The 23,901-nt window shown below is 39.5% G+C and overlaps 1 protein-coding gene across 1 annotated transcript in view; it reads left to right on the top strand.

Moving 5' to 3' along the window:
• The window catches only part of CAMKMT (calmodulin-lysine N-methyltransferase), a 375,057-nt gene that overhangs the window by 306,886 nt on the left and 44,270 nt on the right, over positions 1 to 23,901 (top strand). The window contains exons 4-7 of the mRNA XM_054022000.1: positions 8,337 to 8,397; positions 11,332 to 11,386; positions 12,443 to 12,506; positions 18,112 to 18,178. Coding sequence (XP_053877975.1) covers positions 8,337 to 8,397; positions 11,332 to 11,386; positions 12,443 to 12,506; positions 18,112 to 18,178 — 247 coding nt within the window. The remainder of the gene's footprint in view (positions 1 to 8,336; positions 8,398 to 11,331; positions 11,387 to 12,442; positions 12,507 to 18,111; positions 18,179 to 23,901) is intronic.

The raw sequence follows: 23,901 nt of genomic DNA, 5'->3' as shown, positions 1-23,901 counted from the left end.
TTACTGTATTTCCACATCAGTTCCACACAGCCTCTTAAGTTTGTGCTATAAAAGAAATTTGCAGATTGCAGACCATCATGTTTCCCTCCTAGTCATGAATAATAATGAGGATGAAAGTGAGAGATATAGCGCTGAGGCCATTTTGCCAAGGCTGAAGATCTCAGCCAGTGCTTATACATATTTTTCAATGATCTGAATATCATAAATTCCACTGTAGATTGAGAGAAAGGCAAGGGTTTGTATAAAACATATGTGGAGAGGAAAAAGTGGGGAGATGTGTTCCTTTTTATAGCCTCAATTTCTCTAGTATTCTTTTACCTTTTGAAACTCACTTGTGGCAGTTCCTGCTGTGGGAAGGGGAATATTGTCCCTCTGGTGTAGGCACAATTTGCTCCTCTTCATAGGACTTAAAGGAGGAGGTGGGTGAAGGTGGACAGAATTGACATGTAGAAAAGTTCAGGTGCAAGCTGATACTGGTAAATACTATTGAACACATTTGTTTAAAAAAAAAAAACCCTCACACAGTATATTTATCACCCAGCCATTTAACAAGTGTACTTAGTCTAAACCTTTTAAAACTGGGCATTTAATGTTAGACACCTGGGATCAGATTTTCAAAAGAGCTCAACCCTCAGTAGCTACCCTTTTGAAAATCTGGCCCCCGTTGTGAGTGTGGAGACCTTGTGAAAATTTGCCTCCTACTTCCAATACCCTAATGAAAGTGACCCCTCCTTCAGAGATGCCATGCACCCACAGCTCCCATTAACTTTCACTGTAGTCTAAATGTGGATGTCAGTGCCTGAATTTAGGCCCCCAGGTTTGAAAATTATGAATTAAAACATTGTAAACATTGACAAAACAACAACAGATGTTTAATCATTCCCTTCTCTACATTCCTGCCTACTTCATTTTACTATGCTGATCAGACTCCTGTGTTTGAGCTAGCATAAAAGGGATTTTGTATGATAAACTTTCTTTCGCTGACTCTAAAATTTTATGATATCTGAAAACTATTCATACCAGTAGTAACTTGTTATATCTGTTTGTCCTTTTTCAGATACAGTCCACTGAAAGTGGGTACCTAGGCATCATGGATTAATGCACTAACCTTTCACTTACATTCCACTTTTGTGTGATATATGACCTAATTAGTGAAAATGAAGACTTTTGATCCTATCATTGATCTCAGTACACATTTTTGGTGACATAAAAAAATTAGAGAAGGGCTCAAGCTGTGATATTTGGGCAATGTTTAGAGTTTAATCACTCTCTGTCTATTTTGTGTTTAGCTCTCACCATGCTGTTCATTCCCCACTTTCAGACTTTTTTTCATTTGTAAGTGAATTTAGTGCTCAGTACCGAGGGACTGATAGCATTGGCTAAGGCCAGGCATAGGGCTAAGAGGCATTCTGCAATTTTCTCCATACAACTCTGCCATTATATCTCAATCTTGACCTGCACTATCAGTTCTTCTCCAGTCCTAGATCTCTCTTAAGCATACTATACACAGTCTCTCGGGCTAAATTGTGAGGCGGTGATGCACACAAAAGGAGATTGGAATGAGATCATCAAACTCATTTTCTATTGTGACCTATTGTAAACTAGGAGATGAATGTAAGGCAGGGTCTCTGGAGTTGAAAACAAAGAGTTAAACTTTTCATACCTTAAAAGTACAACTGTAAATATGTTACAATAAGAGTAAAAGGACACCTAAATTACCTAGAATATAAGCATACTAGTAATATAAGCATAACTAGTAACTAGCAGACATGTTTGTTTTTCTATATTTTTCTGCAGTTGAGGATAAAATGTATCTTGTAGCTGCTGTAAACCTAGGAATTACAGTGCATCTTCTTCCTTTTTGTGAATTTAGTGCACTTGAAAGGAACTGGATTGACAGCCCTGGAAACTGAAACCTTTTATCCATAGAATAGGTACAGCACAGGCAGTAATAAAGTTTCCCCGCGTTGCCCCAGCAATGTGCCTGAAACCTGATCTCTAGGGGTGAAAGAGTAGTTAATTCTCTGTGGCTCAATTCAATCCTTGGTACCTCAGCTGAGATTACCAATACAGTTGCCAGTTAGTACCAATGACTTTGGTAATTTTTATTGTGATACAGATACCTGTTCACTATGGATTGGACTGAGATTGTTTGGTGTAGCTGGGAGGTGGCACAGAGTTGCTACAGTGACCCTATACCTCCCAAGGATTCCCCCTGTGCAGGGAGACATCCCATCTAGCTGAATCAGCTGGGTTTATGACTCTTTTGTGCCAGTGGTGCAGCGCAAAGAGGCAAATTGACTCCTTCTGTACAGATGTATATGTAAATATACTGGATATTGTATACTGAAAGTATTCTAACAATATGCTACTTTTTTTGGAGAAGCTTTGTAACAGTTTTCAGTCTGAGTTTTCAAATGTGTGACACTAGTCTTTAACATAAGTTGTTAAGAACCAAATAAGGGACAAGTAAAAATAGTGGATGAAGGATCTTTAAAAAGTGTTGGATAATTCCTTTCAACTGAAAGTTTTCTGTAATCTCCCATTCATGGTTCATCATTTTTCATGCCAATAACTGACTGTAATAGAGTAGGAACAACAGTAGGTTTGGTTTTGCCTGAAATGATGATGTCCCTCACAATGAGATTGAGTTGCAAGTATTCCTTTCAGGCCTGCTTTAAATTCCTATTAGGCCACGTACCACTAAGGCTGCTAAAAGAGCTGCTGTGCTGAAACAGAAGGAATTGAACGCACCATTTCAGGGCACTGACTCTGCCATGGGTACTGTGGCAAAGGCAACTCCATTTGAGCATCCTTAGGGTAGCATGACTTCTTTAGCTTCTCTTTCTCTATAGGGAAGGGAGGATTTTTGTTGTCATTTAAGCACAGAACTATGAATCAGGAAATGTGGGCTTTATTCCTGGCTGTGCCATAGACTTATTGTGGGACCTCCTTGAGCAAGTCACCTAATCTCTGTGCCTCAATTCTCCATCTGTAAAACAGGGATAATAATCCCATGACTTCAAAGGATTCTTGTGAGCCTAAGTCCAGTAATATTGGCGAGGTGCTCTGATACGATGGTATGGCAATGAGTGCTAGAGAAATATGTACAAATAAAATAAACATTACGTCCTTCACCACCCCTCCCATCTAGTAATTAAGGTGCTCACATGCCAGTACAGTCATAATGAGCATTGTAGATACTAGAGCCAGTAGTTCTGGCAGCGTAGTGCACCTCTTCTGGCAATCACTGCAAAAGAATCAGGGTGGAGTGGAGCAAAGGACTACTTTGCATCAGCAAGCCAAAGGAAGTTGCAGTGTGCATAAAGGCAGCACAGCAGCTGTATTCCTGGGAATTCTGGGAGGCTTTGTGCTGAGGCACAGTCCCTCTCCTAAATCTCAATGAGTACTGTACATCTACACATGCACAAACACACCTTGACATGAAGGGGAGCTGGAAAGTCCAATAGAGCCATTGCCTATTTTTTCCTGCACAGCTGTTCTGATGTGAAGAGGTGCAGTTTTTCTCGTACATGCAAAGGTGTAAGTTTGTAAACAAGCATTTGCAAGTGTAAAAGCAGTAGTAATTGCACATCCAAATAGGTGCCCATCCAATTTTATGCATGTGAAATCAGAGGCATCTTTTTGTTAATTGTACCCAGAAGTCTTTACAGTATGTTTGCATGAAACAAAACCCATATGCACATGTATGTGTATGTTTGTATAGCAGGAAGTAATAGATAATATTTTTGTCTCTGAAGAATTAGTGCTATATGCTAACTACTGTGGATTTTGACATTGTATTATAACAGAACTGAGCATTTATTTTCTTTTTAAACAGAAACTATACTATTTTATAGTTTGACTATGTTACAAATGTAGGTCGCAATGTTGAAAAATGTAGGTCAGAATGAAAGAGTAGAAGGCAGAGTGCAAACTCCTCCACCTGGATGTTTAAGCTTATCCCTTTTCTAAAAGCAGTCAAAGAGGCTTACTTACCTGTTCAGGCAAGAGAAGCTTTTCCATTTACTAAAATTAACAAAGGTATTCTTGCTGCTGGCTTAGTTGGTAGCACAGTGTGCTTCCACATTTGAGACCTGGGTTCGTGAGAGACCTTCTGACTCTTGCTTCTTTAGCTGGCGGTATCTTGGATCATTATGGAGGTGATACTTTCCCCTAAGGGGGACGAGAGAGGTGCAGTGTGTGTTGCTAGCAGCTGGTTATAGAATGGCACTTTTGTTTCAGAAAACGCTGTTTCCTTTCTCCCAGTGATGGGGTAAGTGGTGTATAAGCAGCTGCTACCACCAGGAAGTAGGTATTAACACAGTGTGGTGGCAGGGTGAGGGAACTGGTATCCAATAGTAAAAGATTTGGTGAATACTTTGACTTCAGTCAGGATGTGTTTTCAATCAAAGCCACATCAAAGTGAGAAGCATTTGATTTTGGACAATGGGCGACAAGCTCAGACACTCAGGGCCCTCTGCTACAAAAACAAGTATTTTTTAAGAGTCATTTAGACTCAAAAGTTTGCTATAAACGTTTTTTTTAATGTGGATTGTAGAGTATTACAAATGGTCTTGAATTAACCACTTATTCACTAAACACCAGAAACCACTGTTGTTGCTTGAGTACACACCTATCAATTGCAAACTGAAACATTCTTATATTAGTTACTTAAATACTTAAATAGTTATTATATTCAATGTAAAATCTGTCATTTTAACATATTTCAATGCTCAAAAAAAAAAAAAAAAAGAAAATCCTCTAGCATCCTCTAGCATCCTACATATTGCTGAGAAATGGGTAAGTGTGTATGAATATGTGATTTTTTTAACCCTGGTGTATATAAGAAAAATAACAGATTTTCAGACACCATGTAAATCTGAATTACAGTGAACTGTACAAATAATAAAGTTCCTTCAATGCTTTTGGTAGGTATGTGAACCAACACTAATTAAAATATTAAATTTTACATATCTGATCTTTTTTTTATTCAGAAATGGCTTACCAACTGTGTATATAAAATGCAAAGCAAGAGTAGCCAGCTGTGGGAAACTGAGGGCAGCAATTGAATGAACTGGAACGCTCTTGAGGATGAGAGTCAGGCTGCACAGTGATTTAGAGAAGTGTTGGCCAAGTGTTGGCCCTGGGGCAAAAATCCATTCTTATAAAATGAGTTATGATCTCTTTTATGACTCTGAAGAGCTGAAAGGATTTTTCAAAATATATGATCTGAAAGATCCACATACATAATAAGTTTTATACTCAATTTATTTGTCTGGATCCTTCAGTAGGATGGAAGACTAAGGCCTTGTCTACACTGCGCTGTTATGAGGACTACAGGAGGTGTGAATTGCAGAGCACACCAAAGAGTTGTTCTCTAACTGTCCTGTATGGAGGCTGCAGGCATGAACTAAAAAGTACCTAGTTCACGTTATGGTAGTTCTCGTTCAAACAGGGTTACATTAACGTGAACTAGATACCTTTCCATTCATGCCAGCAGCGTACACACAGGGCAGTTAGAGTGCAACTCTTTGGCATGCTTTGTAATTCACACCCCGCAGTCTACACTGTGGTACTGTGTAGACAAGCTCTGAGTTTACCCTGCCAGAATCTGTTTTAACATACTAGATAATATGTATATGTACCACTTCCTTCTACTGGATAGAATATCAAACTTATTCAGATATGTATGTGATTGTGTGTCTCTGTTGACTGCAGTGCATCAAGGATATGAACCCCAATGTTAATATAGCTAATGGAGAGTTTCCTATAGCTAAGAAACACTGTAAGTTAGCACCATCTTGTAGGTTTCCCATTGTGGGTTTGTCGGATCTTGGTTGTCTGTTGATCTTGTAAGCTGCAAAGGGCATGGACTGTGCCTTCCTTTGTGTCCTATATGTCACTGAGTCCATTGTTTTGGTGCTTAAGAAATAATAGATAATAATAATTAATAACCCATGTTGTGGGGACCTTGTTTTTTTTTTATTAGAAGGTTCAGAATTCAATTGCTATTAATGACCAAAAGTTCATACACCCTGTGCAAAATACCTGAAAATGTTAGTCTACATAGCTATGGAATCATTACAATTGGCATTTGATGGTTGGTTCTGAAATCTTCTTTCTCCCGTATCTGAGGTTTACTGCTTTGCCTGCCCTGGGAGTATATAATGGACTGTCTAATGAAAATGTGTATCACTGCATTCTGCTGATTGGAACTGGCCCACATGGGACATATAAGGCCTATTACTACAACAACTAATGAAATGTGTGGAATATGATGACCCTATAGTATCTGTAGCCACAGAATTATTACAATGTGGTAACAGCTGGTTATTTCAAACTATTAAGACATTTGCTAGGGAGAATTACTGGGAGTCTCTAAGGACGATATTACTCGTGTTTCCTTCTTCAGGTCATTTCCTAGTTTCAGGGAACTTTGAAATGAGGAAATAGAAAAAGTTTATGCACTGTTGAAAAAATCACAAGTTGCTATTTGTTGAATAACCTTTTTACTGTCTCTAAGAATTGAGTGGGTGTTTTTGCTGTGAGTGGAACCCTTTTCTGGAAGTCTTATCCAAAAATAGGAACTTTGGGTCTTTCTACCTTTTTAATTTCAGGCGGACTATTTTCCAGTGTCACCCCACCTCTTTGCTTATGGGAGCTTTGAATTATAGACTTTCATTGTAGTCCCATGAGATTGCAGTGTCACTTTTAGAGCATGTGGGAGTGCACAAAACGTAGGCATAAACTTCCTCTTCCCGTTCACCTCCCCAGCAGATAAGAGTATATGATCTATGAAGTTCTTCGTTCCAAACAGGCATAGTTTGCTTCTGAAGCCAGGTCACTCTCATGGAAAGCTAGTAGGCCAGCCCAAGCTGTGACTTACGAATTGATATATAGGAGTGTTCTTTCACTACCAATAATAATGGAGGAAAAAACACACAAATATAATTTTGCCACAGAGTCACTGCATGTTTCATAACTGAATATAATTCAATTGAAAAAGTTAGAAGTTATTCTCTATTCTTTTTTGGATGTATAAATGGGAGTAGTGAATAGAAATTTGGAAATGATTTTACCTCTGTATATGGCTTTGGTGAGACCAATACTGAAATATTGCATCCACTTGTGGTCTTCATGCCTTAAAAAGGAAATTGAAAAATGGAGGGGGTGCAGAAAAGAGCCACAAAAATAATTCAAGGACTGGATAAAATGCTTTACAATGAGAGACTTAAAGAGCTCAATCTGTTTAGTTTATGAAATAGAAGATTGAAAGGTGACTTGAGAACAGTGTATAAGTACCTTCATGGGGAGGAAATACAAGGTCCTAAAGGACTCTTTAATCTAATGCAGAAAGGCATAACGAGAATCAGTGGCTGGAAGCTGAAGCCAGACAAACTCAGATTAGAAATTAGATATACACTTTGAACAGAGAGAATGATTAATCACTGAAGCAGACTATCAGGGAAATGGTGGATTCTTCATCTTTTGATGTCTTCATATCAAGTTGGGATGCCTTTCTGGAAGAGATGCTTTAATCAAACAAGTTATTGGTTCAATACAGGAGGAATTGGATGAAATTGAATGGCCTGTGATATACAGGAGGCCAGACAATGATCTTATGGTCCCTTCTGGTCTTAAACTCTATAAATGTATTAATTTGTTGCCTACCAATAGTTACTGAGGCTGAAAATGTCAAATATATGGTATAAAACTGATGTTTCTTAGAATTTGATTTTATTTAATGTTTATAATGTTGATGCTGGTGCCTAATTTTTAAACAAGTAGACAGCTGTGGATTAGCCTTGCCGATGTTCATATAAAGTCTGTTGCTGGGTATCTTAGGCTTTGATTACACTGGAACTTTGTTGGTAAAACTTCTGTCGTTCAAGAGTGTTAAAAAAAACACATGCCGAACAACAAAAGTTTTACCGATGAAAAGTGCCAGGGTGACAGCGCTTTGTCGGCAGGAGCGCTCTCCTACTGACAAACCTACTGCTGCTCGTTGTGGGTGGATGTTTTTTGTTGGCAGGAGAGCTCTCTCCTGCTGACAAACAGCAGCTACACTGCGTGCATTTTAGCGGCACGGCTGTAGCAGCACAGCTGTGTCGCTAAAAGGTGGGTAGTGTAGACAAAGCCTTAGAAGCATTGCTATTGTCAGTCTTGTTCTTTTTTTTATTCTCTGATACTGTGGCATATTTTAAAAATAAAATAAAAAATCCAGTAAAAGATTGGTTTGGTACAGATCTAAAAAACAGCTATTAAATATTAATGACACCTTTCAGAAGAAAAAATATCTATTCTAAAAAAGGAAATATCTTTATGTTTTATAGGTATCTGGCCTTCTGAAGAGGTGCTAGCTTTCTACTGCCTCAAGCAAAATCAAATGTTCAGGTACACAGAATTGAACATAAAAGATGCTTTCCAATCCATTAGTTTTATTGTATTTACATGGTAAAGATTGCTATGATTTAAATCTTCAGATTAAATTTAAAAAGTTCAAGGTGAAAGCATGTTGCTTGTAACAAAGAATTTTGAGCTGCCTTTGGGTATTAATATTGCACAGCAAGCTTTTTGTTATATGTCAAAGACTTTTGATTTCCACTCAAGGCGTTTTATTCCACTTTGATTTTTGGGAAACAAAAGTGAAGCTCCGATCGATCATTACTGATTGTGAAGGTCAGGAAAAATAAAAGACACTCTTTAAACGGATTTCTGTTGGGAAAGCAAGCAAAGTATTATCTGATAAAGTACATCATATTCATATAATGTAGTGATGCACGTGCACTCCGTTCCTGGGTCATTCTGCATTTTCTGTATTTAATTTTTCCCATATTTATATAACATGCCTATCAAACACTTGCTAGCCACTCTTACAGTAATAAAAAATAAATCAAGCCCTACATTCTTTCCACTCTTCTGGGGACGTAGAAGGCCCTGTGCTCAGCGGAATCCCTGCAGTTCCATTGTACAGGAGCAATGGTGTAGGGTTTGGGTTGTAGGTGGAGTCCATCTGTACACAAGCTCCCTACACAGTTGTGAACAACTGTTCTTTGAGGGTCAGGTGGAGACAGGCAGGAGCAAAGCTAATGGATTTATCACTGCTTATATTCACCAATCATTGACCCTGGCCTTCATAAGGCAGTGCAAGACCCGAGGAGGTTACTTCAGCCTTGATAGCAGCAACAGAGCTTCTCCATTCTGTTCCCCAGCCTGGCATAAAGGCTTCCTCTGTCACTTGCCCCACAGAGTCACTTTTCCCCAATGGCTGGTTCAGCCAGCTACTTGTCCTGCCGGTTGCCTGTTACTGATCCATGTTGCACACAAGGTACTACGATGGGTGTGCACTATGGATCACTGTATTCCATTTTTTAAAAATCTGCCTCTATAAAAGTCCCTAAGTCTGGGTGTAGTACTCAGAGCTGCTGAGCAATCAAAACGTCCATTAAAGCCAATGGCAGTTTCACCTAGTCATCCCTTGTCGAGATCAGGCCTTCTGTGCAGTAAACTCAAAGTTGATAGGTTTTCCGTATGGGTTTTAATTTTCATTTTATAAAAATCACCGAATCTATATTTACTTCACTGACTGGTTCCAAAAGAACTGTTAATCCTCATCATGCATGTTTGAATAAGCACTCATATATAAGACTATATATGTAAATACATATAATATGCATTTACATTATTGGTTCAATAATACCCTTTTTTTTAAATTTATTGGGTACATACTGGATTGTAATTGCTGTAAAGGATAATAACTATTAAATACAAAATGTGGATTGTACGTTTTTTTCATTAAACACTACCTGTTTAAAACCCTAAACCTAAAGAAAAAAACAGAGAAAATAATCTTATAAGATTAAAATTAAATTAAAAACATTCTTATAAGATTTTATAGAAACAATGAAATACAAATACATTCAGAGTGTAAGCTGCAGACTTTGTCTATTTTTAATTCTACTTATTGTGTTTAGGCATTGTTTGGGATCCCAAATATGTTTATATTTTATAGAGTGATGTTTACATCCCTTCCATAAAACCAGTGGTCTTTATGCAAGTGAACTGTGCAGGGTCTAAGGGAAACAAATCCATCCCATTCCCAGATGGATTGGGTGTCAGTGTGTGGAGATGCAGCAGAGAGAGTTATATGGCTGGACTAGTGGACACAGTCCCTAAAAATCACTTGTACTGTTTGTTGGAAAATTATTTTTTCCCACCAAAAAATTGAATTAAAACAAATTTCTTTGTGTTGTTTTCATCAAAAAAATTCAGGTTTTTCATTTTTTCAACAAAAATATCAATTTAATTGAAAAGCCATTTTCTGTCCAAAATGTTTCAGTAGAAAATTTTCTACCAGCTATAATCACTTGCCATAGGTGTAATTGGAAATCCCATGATCCCACCCTCAACACTGCCCTATATGCTGGCCTCGGTGATGTCAGCGCACAATCACCCTACTACCCTCCTCGCCAGCATGCCATCGGTTTGGAGACCGCGCTAATGTGAACCTTCTATTGATGGCTCCCCCCATGCAGCTCCCATCATGCAGGTTCTCCACACTAAAGTATATTTCATCCATATAGATAGCACATATGTTATTATTATTGGTAATGCCAGTGCACAATAGGCTAATTTAAGAACAGCATGTCACAGCAGATATTTAGCCTTAACTCTGAGTTCTCTTGCTTTTCTGGGTTCAGATTAGGCTCTTGACATTACCTTACCTTAGTTTTCAGTGGTTTAACTATACATTGTTTGAGTATTGTTTGTATATCATTTGCAATTTAAGTGCTACTTGAGAAATCTAAATACTTCATGTGTAAGGTATGTGGCTTGTTTTAAAATTTGTTGTATTTTTTTCAAAATATAAAGAATTTACTAGATAAAGCTGTATGTCTATATATAGATATAAATAATATTCATTTCCCCATTTACTTGTCTAACTGTTTTTGAAAGAATGAATGTGGATTAACAATGTTATCCTTTCCTAACAATTATCTTTCGCTACTCTAGCTAGTTTAGTTCTAAAAGACAGCGCCATTGACAAGGGGAAAAAAGGGAACCTTCTCAGATTTTTCAGCTCAGTGGTGGTAATGTTGCACTGAACACTAATGAGGGAACCCCTACTGATTTGCCTGCTTTGTGACTTTTCTATTTCATAATTATTTTTAAAACGCAAACGACATGAGGTAGCCTAGTCATGTCTCTACAACTTCCTGGTAGCTCAGTTCGTACTGCAGATGGCAATTTGTTCTTGTAACATATATGTCTCTCTGACCATTTTCATCTAATTTGTATGGGTTCTACCATTTCCTTTCTCTCTTTCAGGGACCTTGCTGTGTGTGAGCTAGGGGGTGGCATGACATGCTTGGCTGGGCTCATGGTAGGTCTTTTCTCAATTCCAATCCCATTCAGAAGGAGGAACAAAAGAAAAAATGTTCCAGTGCCTCCAACTGCTGGGTCAGAGAACTGTCAACAGCATCAGCTGCAGTCAAGCTGCAGAGTCTTGGGAGACCTTCTAGATTGACTTGCTTTCGTATCATATTGATTTTATGGTTGCCTCGATGAGCAGAAACATTTTACCTCAGTGTAGTCAATATCTCTTGTTGTGACATTCCAGGCCACGTACGGTCTGTCTTTCATTGCCATAGCTGAAGCATTTTTTTTTTTTTTTTCAGATTATAGTCCCATTTGCTAAGATACAGGAATAGCCTGGCGAATCACAGTTGGAGCACCATGATATAGCTGCTAATGTTTTGCCTGCATTATTACACCAACAAACATGATCCAGAGCTCTCAGTAATTAGATTCTTTTGAATTAGATTGGCCATTCAGGAGCGTCGTGCACTATTCTCTGGGTTCTGAGTCATGTATTCAGGAGATATTATGTAGCAGTGCAGTGCATTAGACAAGTTTTTATGTCTCTACAAATAAAAGCATATTGTTACACTGATTGGCATTTGACAAACCTGTCGCTCTTATACAATGTGTCGAGGTTACAGCCCAATGTGCGAGCATGTCAAAGCTCACAAAAAAATTACCCTTACAAAGCCATCTGCCTGCAATGCAAAGTTATATGAAGGGCATCAGGCAGTCAGACAGAAGCAAGCTGAAAGGCAGAGTGACAGCCTTGTATGATGGCTCTACTAGATAAACAGAAGCCCGCAAATGAAAGCCTCTCAGAATACCATCATCCGCTGTCACAATGCAATTACGGAACAGAATGATAGCAAGATAGAGGCTCCCGCAAATGGAATGATAAAAGTATTGACTGATTTGATTGAATGATTAAAATAATGCAGACATAAAATGAAAAAAGATTGAAGATTGTTACAGAGAAATAGGTGAGGAAGCATGATACTGAAGGCTTGTCACTCCTGTCTTCACTTCCACACAGACAAGCATATTTGCTCATTGTTTGCTGTGCTCTTTTTTTCAGGTTGCTATTTCTGCAGATGTCAAAGAAGTTCTGTTAACTGATGGAAATGAAAAGGCCATCAAAAGTATCCTTATTCAGATAGAAAACTGGTTTGTTGTGCTCATTCCTTTTTACTGGCTGAGTAACAATTGATATAAAGAAAGACAGCATGGGGTATATTAAAAAAAAAAAAAAGTCTCCACCAGGAGTAATTAAAAAACAGAAAGATATAACATTTATTGAACGAAACTAAAATTTTCCCAGTAATAAATTCCACATTTTCTTCTTGGATTAAAAAAAAGTACATGTTGGTAGGGAGAAAGCAGCAAATACAGTGATATATATTTGTCTAATGGTTAAGTTCAGAGAATCCATTTTTTATGTTCTGTGTTATAGGAAGTACAGCAGTAAACCAAATAATTAACTCCCTCTCGACATTTATTCTTTTTGCTAGATTTTTTGTACCAAACCTGCTTTCATGTACTAACCATTTACAATATGTCCAATGTAGATATATTTTCATAGTAGTCACAGTATATACTATTACATGCACAGTACCATTATTACGACTAACTTATAACTACCTATAAATTATCCACATACTGTGTTTAATCAATTATCAGTTTGGCATTATTTATCTTAATGTAGGGTTATAAAAACCACTCTCTCCTCTATGTACTATTTTATTATATTTCTTATATTATATTAGAATAAATCATTATTATGCCATACTAATATGTACACAGAATTCAGAAAATTGAACTGTCTTTTGGCTAAGAACGTGAGCATGATTTGTGGTCACATTATATATCTACAATAGTACAAGAACCAATGTATATAGTGAATATAAATACCTGTTAGAAACTGAAAGGAAAAAGTGCAAGGTATCTGTGCTTTTTTTCCTTGGTGATCTTTAAATTTGCATTTGCAGGAAGAGGAGTAGTTCAATTTTTGGCCACTGCAACGTCACAATGCTTTAGATTTATGATTTGTATGTATGTGAACACTAGCATAATGAGTACTTATTTTTTCATTAAGTTAAACTCTGTTGTGGATTATTTAAAAAAATGAAATTTGCAATTATGTAAGGCTGTTAAAACAGGAGACATGGCAGTGCAAGAATATTAGCTAGCAGCCTTTAGAAACACTTATGTTCTCAGAGGTAACTCAGCCAGCCATAATTGCCTAAAATACTTCAACAATTTCATGGAGAATAACAGCCAATCACAAATCATTTCCTTTACAACTTGAAAAATGCTCCATAAAAATGCCCCTTTTCTCAAAACTGTAGGGTTTTAGTTACGATTCCGAGATTGTTTCTAAATTCCAAATGTTTACATTAGTGACTTGATGCTGGGCAATTGCACTGTCCTCTGTCATTTCATGTAACTGTATTATATCACACCTCTAGCCATGTGTCATTATGGAAATAAAACATATGGGGGGAAAAGGTTTTCAAAACCAACATAGCAAAATAAGTTGATGTTTGACAAAAGTATGGCTATTTAACAAAAAGGACCTTTTACCATTAAAGTTTCAGTTTGGGTTTAGTAATTATTGTGTCAGCAAATATCTCAATTAACAGATCCTATAAACACATCTGAATTTTTACGAAATTGTTGAAGTCTTCTGCATCAAGGGTATGAACTGATATGTGCTAAAAACATTCACTCATTGCATTGAGTTAAATGATCAAAATGGTTTTTGTTTCTCAAAAGGATAATAGTTAATATCACCTAATTAAGAAAGTTAAGTGGTTAAGTGCCCACGCTTTTTTGGGGAAATACCTTATATTTCCTAAAATCCTACAAGAAGTCTTAAAGTCTGTAGTGACTCTGTTAGCCTTTCAGAGAAGTGTTTGCTGAAAACTTCAAAAAAGATCCCGTTCCCCTTCCCCCGCCCCATTTTAACATTTGGTACTCTGGAGCTCAGCCTTCAAAGTGCTCCTATTGTACTGCATTTTACAATTTATGTTGTATATTATGTATTTTAATGGACTTCATTGATAGTTTTATGTTCTGTCTTATGATAATTTTATTTTTGCATCCTTTGCTATAGTAACTAACTATAAAACAGTTATAGACAAAATTCTGATCTGTTACATCCATGCCAACCCCACTGAAATCAGGGGATTTCTATTGGAGTAACTGAGAACAAAATCTAACCCCAAATGTCCCAAATTACTAAAAGTAATGATTTATTTCTAATAACTTTTATGATAGTTTTGGTATATTTTAGTAATTTATTGTACCAAATTATATTAGCATTGCTAAATTATTGTTTTCTTTTCTGGATTCTGCTCTTCAGGAATAGTTAATGTCTAGTATTTTGCTTTATTATTGAGGTATTATTGATTAAAATAACCTTATTTTAAAAATTACTGTTTACATCTTCCCTTTAAATTTCTTAGGAATTTTAAATTACATGGCAGTCATACTATAATATCCAAAAATTACTTTCCAAAAAGTAAAAGTGGTTGTCAACAAAAAGAAAAAAAAATCACTGTCAGAAACCAGGAAATCACCAAGCAAGCCTGCTAATTATTCCTAATGGGCAAGATGAGCACATTAAGAAACAAATGAATACATCAGTGAAATTTAATTGAAAATCGACCTGGCAATAGTGCATTGCATCTGAGTATTTGCCTTTGTATTATCATCATCATCATAATTGTTGTTGTTGTTGTTATTGCAATTCAGTGAGCGTAACTAACTGCCTTGCTTTGTGTATTCTTAAGCTTTGGAGGATCTGATTTTTCTTTTAATTTTTGACACCATTCATATAATTTTCCAAACTGTGACATGTCTGTTTTTTGGCTGGTAGATGAGGAATTCACTCTGTATATTGTGAATGCCTATATTATGATAGTCATGTAATAGTCTAATAACATATGAATATACTAACTTCCTTAAAATGAAACAAAGGTCTGTCACTCTTCACCATACATGTACATTTGAAAATATATAAAAATATATTTAAAGTGATAAATGAGCTTATGACATGAGATGCTAAGAACTTTTAAAATCCTAAATGATCCTCTGACATATGCAATTAACTCATTTAAAAGGTTTCATCCATTGTGCTTATCACAGGTAGCTCTAAATTGTGTAATAGATCATAACACATAGTTATATGGAGAACCTGGGTACAACCTGGTGATGTAAAGACAGATTTCCTTGCTTTTGTTATCTTCAGTCAGAAGTTTACCCTTAATTTATTATGAGTGTATTTGTCTAATTTAAGTTCCTTTTTAATTCTATAAATAAAGATAATATAAAAAGAAAAGATTAGATTTTTTCAAGAGAGAATTAAAAATGGACCTGAACTGGGTCATCAGATCTAAGCCCCTTTTTAAACTTTGGGGTAATATTGATCTCAATCTGTACTTTGCAGCTTGGGTCATATCTCTATGATGGATCCAAACCAGAACACCAAATGTGAACTTCCTAAAACACTGGGGAAGTTCAGAATCAGCTCAGAATTTCCAGATCCACAGATCAGGCCCATTTCTAAGAAAAATATCCAGCTGATTCATTAATGTAATGTACCTTCCAGTTTAGCTCTATTTCTCACTGTGCACTGATGACGTGAACTACTCTATCTAGAATTGTGTGACAAGTCTCAGTGCCTGAAAGTATCAGTAATACAAAGTGCTGACACAGTACACTGTAATGACCATTAAAACAATAAATAATAATAAAGCGTGTGGATCTCTCAACAATCATGATAAATCTAGGTTATAAAGGCCAAGTTCAGCCTGAATGCCTTAAGATATGGGTTTGTATATGTATTTAAAATACATAATGTTAAAATGTTTACTACAATTAATAGTTTTTTCAGAATTATAATTTAACTGCACTGAGGCTAATTTATCAGCTGTGTTATCTCTACTAACAAAATAACACGTTCTGCTTATAAGATTAGTCATTCCCTTCTTTTGCTCTACAAGTACATGCTGTACCTCATAGAATTCCATTGAATGCCATGGAAACACTTCAAAAGGTGTGTCCAGAGTGTGGGGAGGTTAATTTAAAACACTCTTGGGTCAACAATTTTTTAATTTTCTGTTACACAAAATAAATGTAAATTGTCTTTACTTCCACATTATTCACTAAGAGGTTTTTCCTAAAATATCTATTCCTGTATAGTCAGTATCCTTAGGTAGGTTAATTATGTAATTTCAGTTAAGTGAAATAAGGGGACATGTTAGTCACTTTTTAATTATCAAAACATAGCATTATTTAATTTGCATGCAAGAAAGTTCACACTGAAAAATTCAACTACACGTGTGAACTTCAGTAACGTCTTTCTTTAGTACCACTGGTTGATTTTCTCCACTTTCTTCCGTGACATAAGAATGGCCATATAGCCCAGTATCCTGTCTCCGACAGTGGTCGTGACAGTACGGAACAGGGCATCTGGAGTGATTCACCCCTCCCTTCCCTTCCCGGCTTCTGGCAGTCAGAGGTTTAGGTTCACCCTGAGCATGGTGACATGTAACAAAAAAAGCCACCATTGTTTTGGTTCATTCATATAAACTGCCTGTGTGATTAGACATTTCTACCATCACTGTAGTATCTGAGCACCTTGCACTGGTCTTGCTTTGCTATGCTGATTTTAGTGATTATTGTAAGAGTGAGAAGTTATTTTAGAGAAGGAGATTAATGCTTTTTGAACCAGATACCAGTATTATTAGGAACAGGGACAGGTCCTAACATTGATATTTGTGTCATATTTTTGAATGAATCACTCAGATACATTGAGGTTCAGATATATTTTTGTTTATCCTCTCAAGAATATCTCAGTACCTTGCCACCCCCATTCGTTCCAACCGTACTCTTTACCACTAGCCACAAGTACCATCCACAATTGTGGAGATTCTCCCTCCAACTAAAGAGGACTGGGTCAAGCTCCTTCTGAAACCAATCAGTGCCACTCCTTGTTTTGGTTAGCAGGGGACTGACTATGGGGGGGGGGGGAGTGGGAGGGATGTCAAAATCTGTGTCCTAAGTTTCTGTACTCGAAGAGGCTGAGGATGAAGCAAAGACAATACTCTTTTTCAGCCCATGTGCCACTTATTGCTCACAACAAACCAGAAACTCCACTGAGTACAGTCCTGCTGAATGCTACATTTCACACAGACCATCACAGCCAGGAGCCAAATGCCTGGGTGTTGTTTCAGGGAGGAATTCAACACCTTGAGCTCCGGAAGTGTCTGCCCAGTGAGCTACTTGCACATATCAAGCTAAACGAGGTAAAAAAGCCATGCAAAATGAACAGCACATCATCAGTTGTGCTGACTGGTCTGTATCCCTAGTATGTATCCCAAGAGTCATTGTGGTTGTGCTGCTGCTTCCTTTTTTTGTTTTTTGTTTTTGTTTTAAACTAGTAGTTAGCTTTAAAAATACATAAGGACTAAAAGGCCTTTGTTTAAAACAACCCACAAAAAGAATTGATGATGGACATGGATAAATTTGGTGAGTTACTGGCTAGGGGTATCAGAGTACTTCTGCAGTAGCACTGTACATTCATTATTTCTAAAAACACTCACTATGAACACAGATTATGGAAGACCTAATAGGTAAAAGAAGCTATGAAGACATTAACAATTAGGGTAGGGGGGAGTACTTTTCATTAAATCATTATTTTTATGCTAATTTTATGGATGATTCTTAACAAGTATGTTACAGATGTAAGTGACATCATCATCAGAAATCAAAATGCAGGAGTATTTAAGGCTCAGACTGTATCAAGCCGGTAAGATATTTTAAAAGCTGCTGATGAATTGTTTGTATACAATTGTACTGTGAAATGTATGCAGAAATGTGAGTTATAATCTCTCTGTTGGCAAGGAAGATAACTGTACAGTATCAATTATCCAGGCTAGTAATTTGCAGTTCATGGGAAGGGAATTTATTAAACTAAAGGAAGCATCTAGTCCTGAATTCTGATACCATACCACTATTCAGGACTAGATTGTGTCCTTTAATTTAAGGAATTATACTACTGGATGTAAAATAAATAATGAATCATAACTTCTGGATGATGGTCCCCAAAGTTATATGTGGCCCTCACGTGTGATCAGTCTTAGCAAAGAGCAATTATACATGGATAATACAGTACAGTTTTTGCTGACTGCATATATGTGCATGTTTGTGTTTCCAGGTATGTTGAGATCTCTGGAAAAAAATCTGAATTGAAATTGGGATAGTAGTACATAAAATATATTTATCTGAACTTAATTGCTTTTTGACCTAGAGAGTAAAATGTAATTAATCTTGGCCCCATGTGACATACTATTTTTCTTCCTTTAAATTTTTTTAAATATACAGTATGTCTTTCAGCATTAGAAAGCTGTTCATTGCTTGGTTGAAAACTGGGTAGTTGTGAGGTATTGTGGTCAGTTGTACTGAATGAGGGGCAGGGAGTAAGGGTTAACATTTTCAAAAGCACCTAAATCACCCAAGAGCCTATGCCTTATTTTCAAAAGACTCCTCCTCGCTCCTACTGAAAGTCATTGGGTCTTAAGTTCCTAAGGGTACATCTACCTGGATCAGCGGGTAGTGATTGATCTATCAGGGATCGATTTATCGTGTCTAGTGTAGACGCAATAATTCGATCCGCAATCGCTCTGCCGTCGACTCCTGTACTCCACCACGGCGAGAGGCAGAGTTGACAGGGGAGCGGCGGCAGTCGACCCTGCACCGTGACGACGCGAGGTAAGTCGACCTAAGATACATCGACTTCAGCTACGCTAGTCTCGTAGCTGAAGTTGCGTACCTTAGGTTGACCCCCCAGTGTAGACCAGGCCTAAGTGACTTCGATGTTGAAAATTTTACTCTGGGAATTCTTCTATTCTGATCTTGGCTGTGCCAATTCTGCTGACAGGTCTTAACCTCTCTGTCTCATTTTCCCTTACTCTATCAAATGTGGGTGGTATTTACTTACCTGACGGAAGTATTCTGAGAATTAGCTAAAATACTTACAACATTTTGATGTATGTCATTATAAAATTGCTAGATAATGTTTGGCACAATTAAAGAACTAGGGGTGAAATCCTGGTTTTTCTTCGAGTGCTTGCTCATGTCCATTCCATGCTAGATGTGTGCACGCTGCGGAGATTTTTCCCTCAGTGGTATCCATAGGGCCGGCTCTAGCGCCCTCAGTTCCTTCTTACCACCCATGACAGTTGCTGGAACGATCCTTCTTGCTGTGGCAAGGTTTTCTTTTCCAGTGGTTGGACTTTCTTGGTCCTATTCTGTATAGTTATCATAGTTAGTGTATATAGTAGTGTTAATATTTGTCCCTGTCATTGAGGGACTTTTCACCCCCAGGGCTAGGCATGCCCCGCTCCCCGGGCTTCAAGCTGTGTGCCTCTTGCAGCAAGCCGATGGCAGTTAGTGACCTGCACACTACCTGTCTAAAGTGTCACATCAAAGAGAAGTGCCAGATCTGCAGGGACTTCATACCCTGTACCAAAAAGGACAGAGATATTCAACTGAAAGCCATTCTTTTCGAGGCAGGCCTCAGACCAGCCTCGGAGTTGAGCTGCTCCAAATCAGTATCAAGTATTTTGGCATTTGTGCGGAGTGCTCCACTGGCAGCCTGTTCTTCCCAGAACCATTCTCTGTCTCCAGTGCCAAGGAAGAAACATAAGAAACAGCGCACCGAGAAAGGACGTTCTTCAGTGCCAAAGAGAGACAAGCAGGGAAGGACTGGCATGGTTAGACCCATGTTGGATCACTCGTCCTCCCCTGAGCCACTGATGGCTCCACAGACTCTGCCAAGACCAGTACGGGACCTGCCACCTACTCCCGGGAGCAGCCGTGGGGCCAGATGGTTGCTGGCTCCCTCAACACTGGAGGCCTTTTAGGCAGAGAAGGATCTGCTGTCTTTCCCAATCCTACTGACCCTTCAAGGACCCTCACCAGCTAAGATGACTGAATTAGAAAGGAACAAGATCCAGCAGGCCTCTTCTGGTGCAGGCCTTCTCCTCATCGTCCCTGGATGAGGTGGTTGCAGGCCCTAGTACCCTGCTCCCTCAAGATGACTTCATAGCCCACCAGGACCTCCTGAAAAGAGTCACAGCAAACTTGGGTCTGGAGGTGAAAGAGCTTAAGGAGTTGGTGCACAGCCTGATCGACATCCTGGCTGCTGCTGCTCCCTCCAGAGTAGCCTTATCCATAAATGAAACAGTTTTGGGGTCTGTTAAGATACTATGGCAGACCCCTTCTTCTCTGCCTCCCCCCCCCACCTCAAAGAGGGCAGAGAAGAAATACTATGTTCCGGCAAGTGGTTTTGACTACCTTTACTCACACCCTCCCACAGGATCTCTGGTAGCGTTAGTGGTGAATGAGTGGGAAACTTGGGACAGTCGAGTGTTAACCTCAAAAATAAAGAAGCTAAGAGACTAGACCTGTTTGGATGGAAGGTTTATTCAATGGGCAGTCTCTAACTATGTATCTGCAACCAGCAGGCTCTACTGGGGTGGTACAATTTTAATCTCTGGGACTCGCTGTCCAAATTTAAAGACTCCCACCCACAGGAATCGAGGCAGGAATTTGTGGCCATCTTTGAGGAGAGCAAGACTGTGTCCAGGATCTCCCTTCAGGCGACTCTGGATGCGGCCAACTCAGCAGCCAGGACTATGGCACCAGCAGTCACCATTAGGTGCTGGTTGTGGCTGCAATCATCTCGCCTTCCTCACAAGGTTCAGCAGTCCATCCAGGACCACCCTTTTCAGGGCTTCTCCCTGTTTTCGGATCCGACAGACTCGAAGCTACACAGTCTCAAGGACGAAAGCTTTACTTCGTTCCTTTACATGCTACTAGCCTCCAGGAAGCATTCCAGGCCCCAGCAACCTCCCAGGTTTGTGGCATCTCCCAGGTAGGAGCTCTACAAAAAAAAAATGGAAAAGATTATAAAAAATGACAACCATTCCCACCTACCTCTGCCTCCCAATTGGGCTCTCAAAGGTACTCCAGTGGGTCCAGGCAGGCCTTCTGAAGGTATGCCCGACTGCATTATACCAGTCTCAGCTCTAGATCCGTCCCCTCTTTTGTTTTTGTACTGCCTGTTGCCCTCCAGCCCAGTGTGGTGATATATAATATAGACCATTGGGTACTGAGTACAGTAACAGTCAGTTACACCCTTCAATTTTCATCCACCCCCGACTCCCCTGTCTCTCTTCAGGGACCCTTCTCACAAGCAGTTTCTCATCTAAAAGATGGAAGCTCTCCTAGGTTTGAATTTCGTGGAGGAGATTCTTTGAGATTTAAGAGGGAAGGGGGTTACACCCAATATTTTCTAATCTCAAAGGCCATGGAGGTGGGGGTAGTGGGGAGGCTACAGTCCATCCTGGACCTGCATTGCCTCAACAAATAGCTCAAGAAACTGAGGTTCCGTATGGTCTCTTTGGTCCATCATTTCCTCTCTGGATCCAGGAGACTGGTACACCACCCTTGACTTAAAGGATGCCTATCTTCCGCGCTCATAGAAGATTTCTCAGGTTCGTAGTGGGGCAACGCCACTACCAATTCACCGCTCTTCCCTTCGGTCTATCGGCAGCCCCACGGGTCTTCACAAAGTGTATGGTGGTGGTGGCAGCCTTCCTCGGGCGTGCGAGTCTACCCGTACCTCAACAACTGGCTGACCAAAGGTCAGTTGCAGGCTCAGGTGCAGCACAGCATCAGCACAGTACAGGCCACCTTCCAGATGCTCGGTCTGTTGATAAATGAGCAGAAGTCAACCATGGTCCCAGTTCAGAGAATAGAGTTCATTGGGGCAGTGCTCGATTCAACCCAGGCCAAAGCCTGCCTACTGGAAGCCTGTTTCCGAGCTATGTTGGGTCTGAGTTCCCAGGTCACAATCCACTCACTAGTGACCGCTCGGGTCTGCCCCAAGCTGCTGGGTCACATGGTGGCATGGTGCAGCGTGCAAGGCTAGCCTCAGACCCTTTCAATTATGGCTGGCGTAAGTCTACTCCCTAAGCAGACACCGCCTGGACTGGATGCTCACGATTCTGCCTCCGGTCCTCTCCTCGCTGACCTGGTGGAGAGACCCAGGATCCGTAATGAAAGGAGTACTCTTTGCTGCCCCTCATACATTGGTAACCTTAGTCTCAGATGCATCAGACCTGGGGTGGGGAGCCTACCTTGGCAGAAAGAACTCCCGGAACTCAGGGCAATATGCTTGGCTTGCCAGGTCTTCATTCCCCAGATCTCAGGCATAGTGGTGCAGGTCTTGACAGACAACACAGCATCAATATTTTGTATCAAAAAGCAAGGAGGGACTCTCACGGGTCAGTGTATGCGAAGCTGTGATTCTCCTTACTGTCCTCTGGCATGGAGTGGTAGGGGTAAGGATGCAGCGCATGATGCTATGTGGAATGTTAGGGGGATGCAAGGGGCTGCTAAACTGGAGTTCTCCATTAACTGCAAAGAGAGGAGAGCCTGTGATTATTGGACCTGAAAATCAACAAGAGTGTGCAGTATCTGTGTTTACTGCCTAAGAAGCTCCATAATGTCTTGGTGCATCCCTTGCTCTGACTCTTGAGCCTTTCTCCTGTTGGATCTTTCCTTCTTCATGCTGCCTGCCATATTCACCCTCCAGGTTCTCTATTCGCAGTCTGGTGCAGCACTGATTTGCAGGATCTCACTGAACATATTGTCCCTTGTCCACACAGTCCAGCAGCTGCAAATAAAATACACAGATATATCATTGGATTTCCAATCACGACAGAAAGGGAAAGATAAGTTTCTTTCCTTATTTCAAGAAAAAAATTTAAATCAGACATGCTTTTTGACACTTCCACTTTGGATCATCTCTGCACATCACCATTCTCCAGCACCAGCCATGGTGAATATGGCCTGCCAGAGGAGGTGACGGAAAATGAGGAGGGAATTTTTCAGTTGCATAAAACAATGAAATTTCGGCTCTTATTTCCATGGGAAAAGAACATAAGAACGGCCATATTGGGTTAGACCAATGATCCATCTAGCCCAGTATCCTGTCTCCTGACAGTGGTCAATGCCAGATTCTTCAAAGGCAATGAACAGAGCAGGGAAATTATCCATCCCCAGTTGTCTAGTCCCAGTATCTGGCAATCAGAGGCAGGGCCGGCTCCAGGGTTTTGGCCGCCCCAAGCAGCCAAAACAAAAAAAACAAAAACAAAAGCTGCGATCGCGATCTGCGGCGGCAATTCGGCGGGAGGTCCTTCACTCCCAAGCGAAGTGAGGGACCATCCGCCGAATTGCCGCCGAATACCTGGACATGCCGCCCCTCTCCGGAGCGGCCGCCCCAAGCACCTGCTTGAGAAGCTGGTGCCTGAAGCCGGCCCTGATCAGAGGTTTACAGACCCCCAGAGGATGCAGCTGCATTCCTCACCATCTTGGCTAATTGCCATTGATGGACTTATCCTCCATGAAGTTAACTAATTCTTTTTTGAACCCAGTTATACTTTTAGCCTTCACAACATCCCC

The sequence above is a fragment of the Malaclemys terrapin genome, chromosome 3 (assembly GCF_027887155.1).
Source record: "Malaclemys terrapin pileata isolate rMalTer1 chromosome 3, rMalTer1.hap1, whole genome shotgun sequence".
Lineage (NCBI taxonomy): Eukaryota > Metazoa > Chordata > Testudines > Emydidae > Malaclemys > Malaclemys terrapin.
Note: the sequence above shows the minus strand (reverse complement) of the source record. Positions and strands in the feature narration are given on the sequence as shown.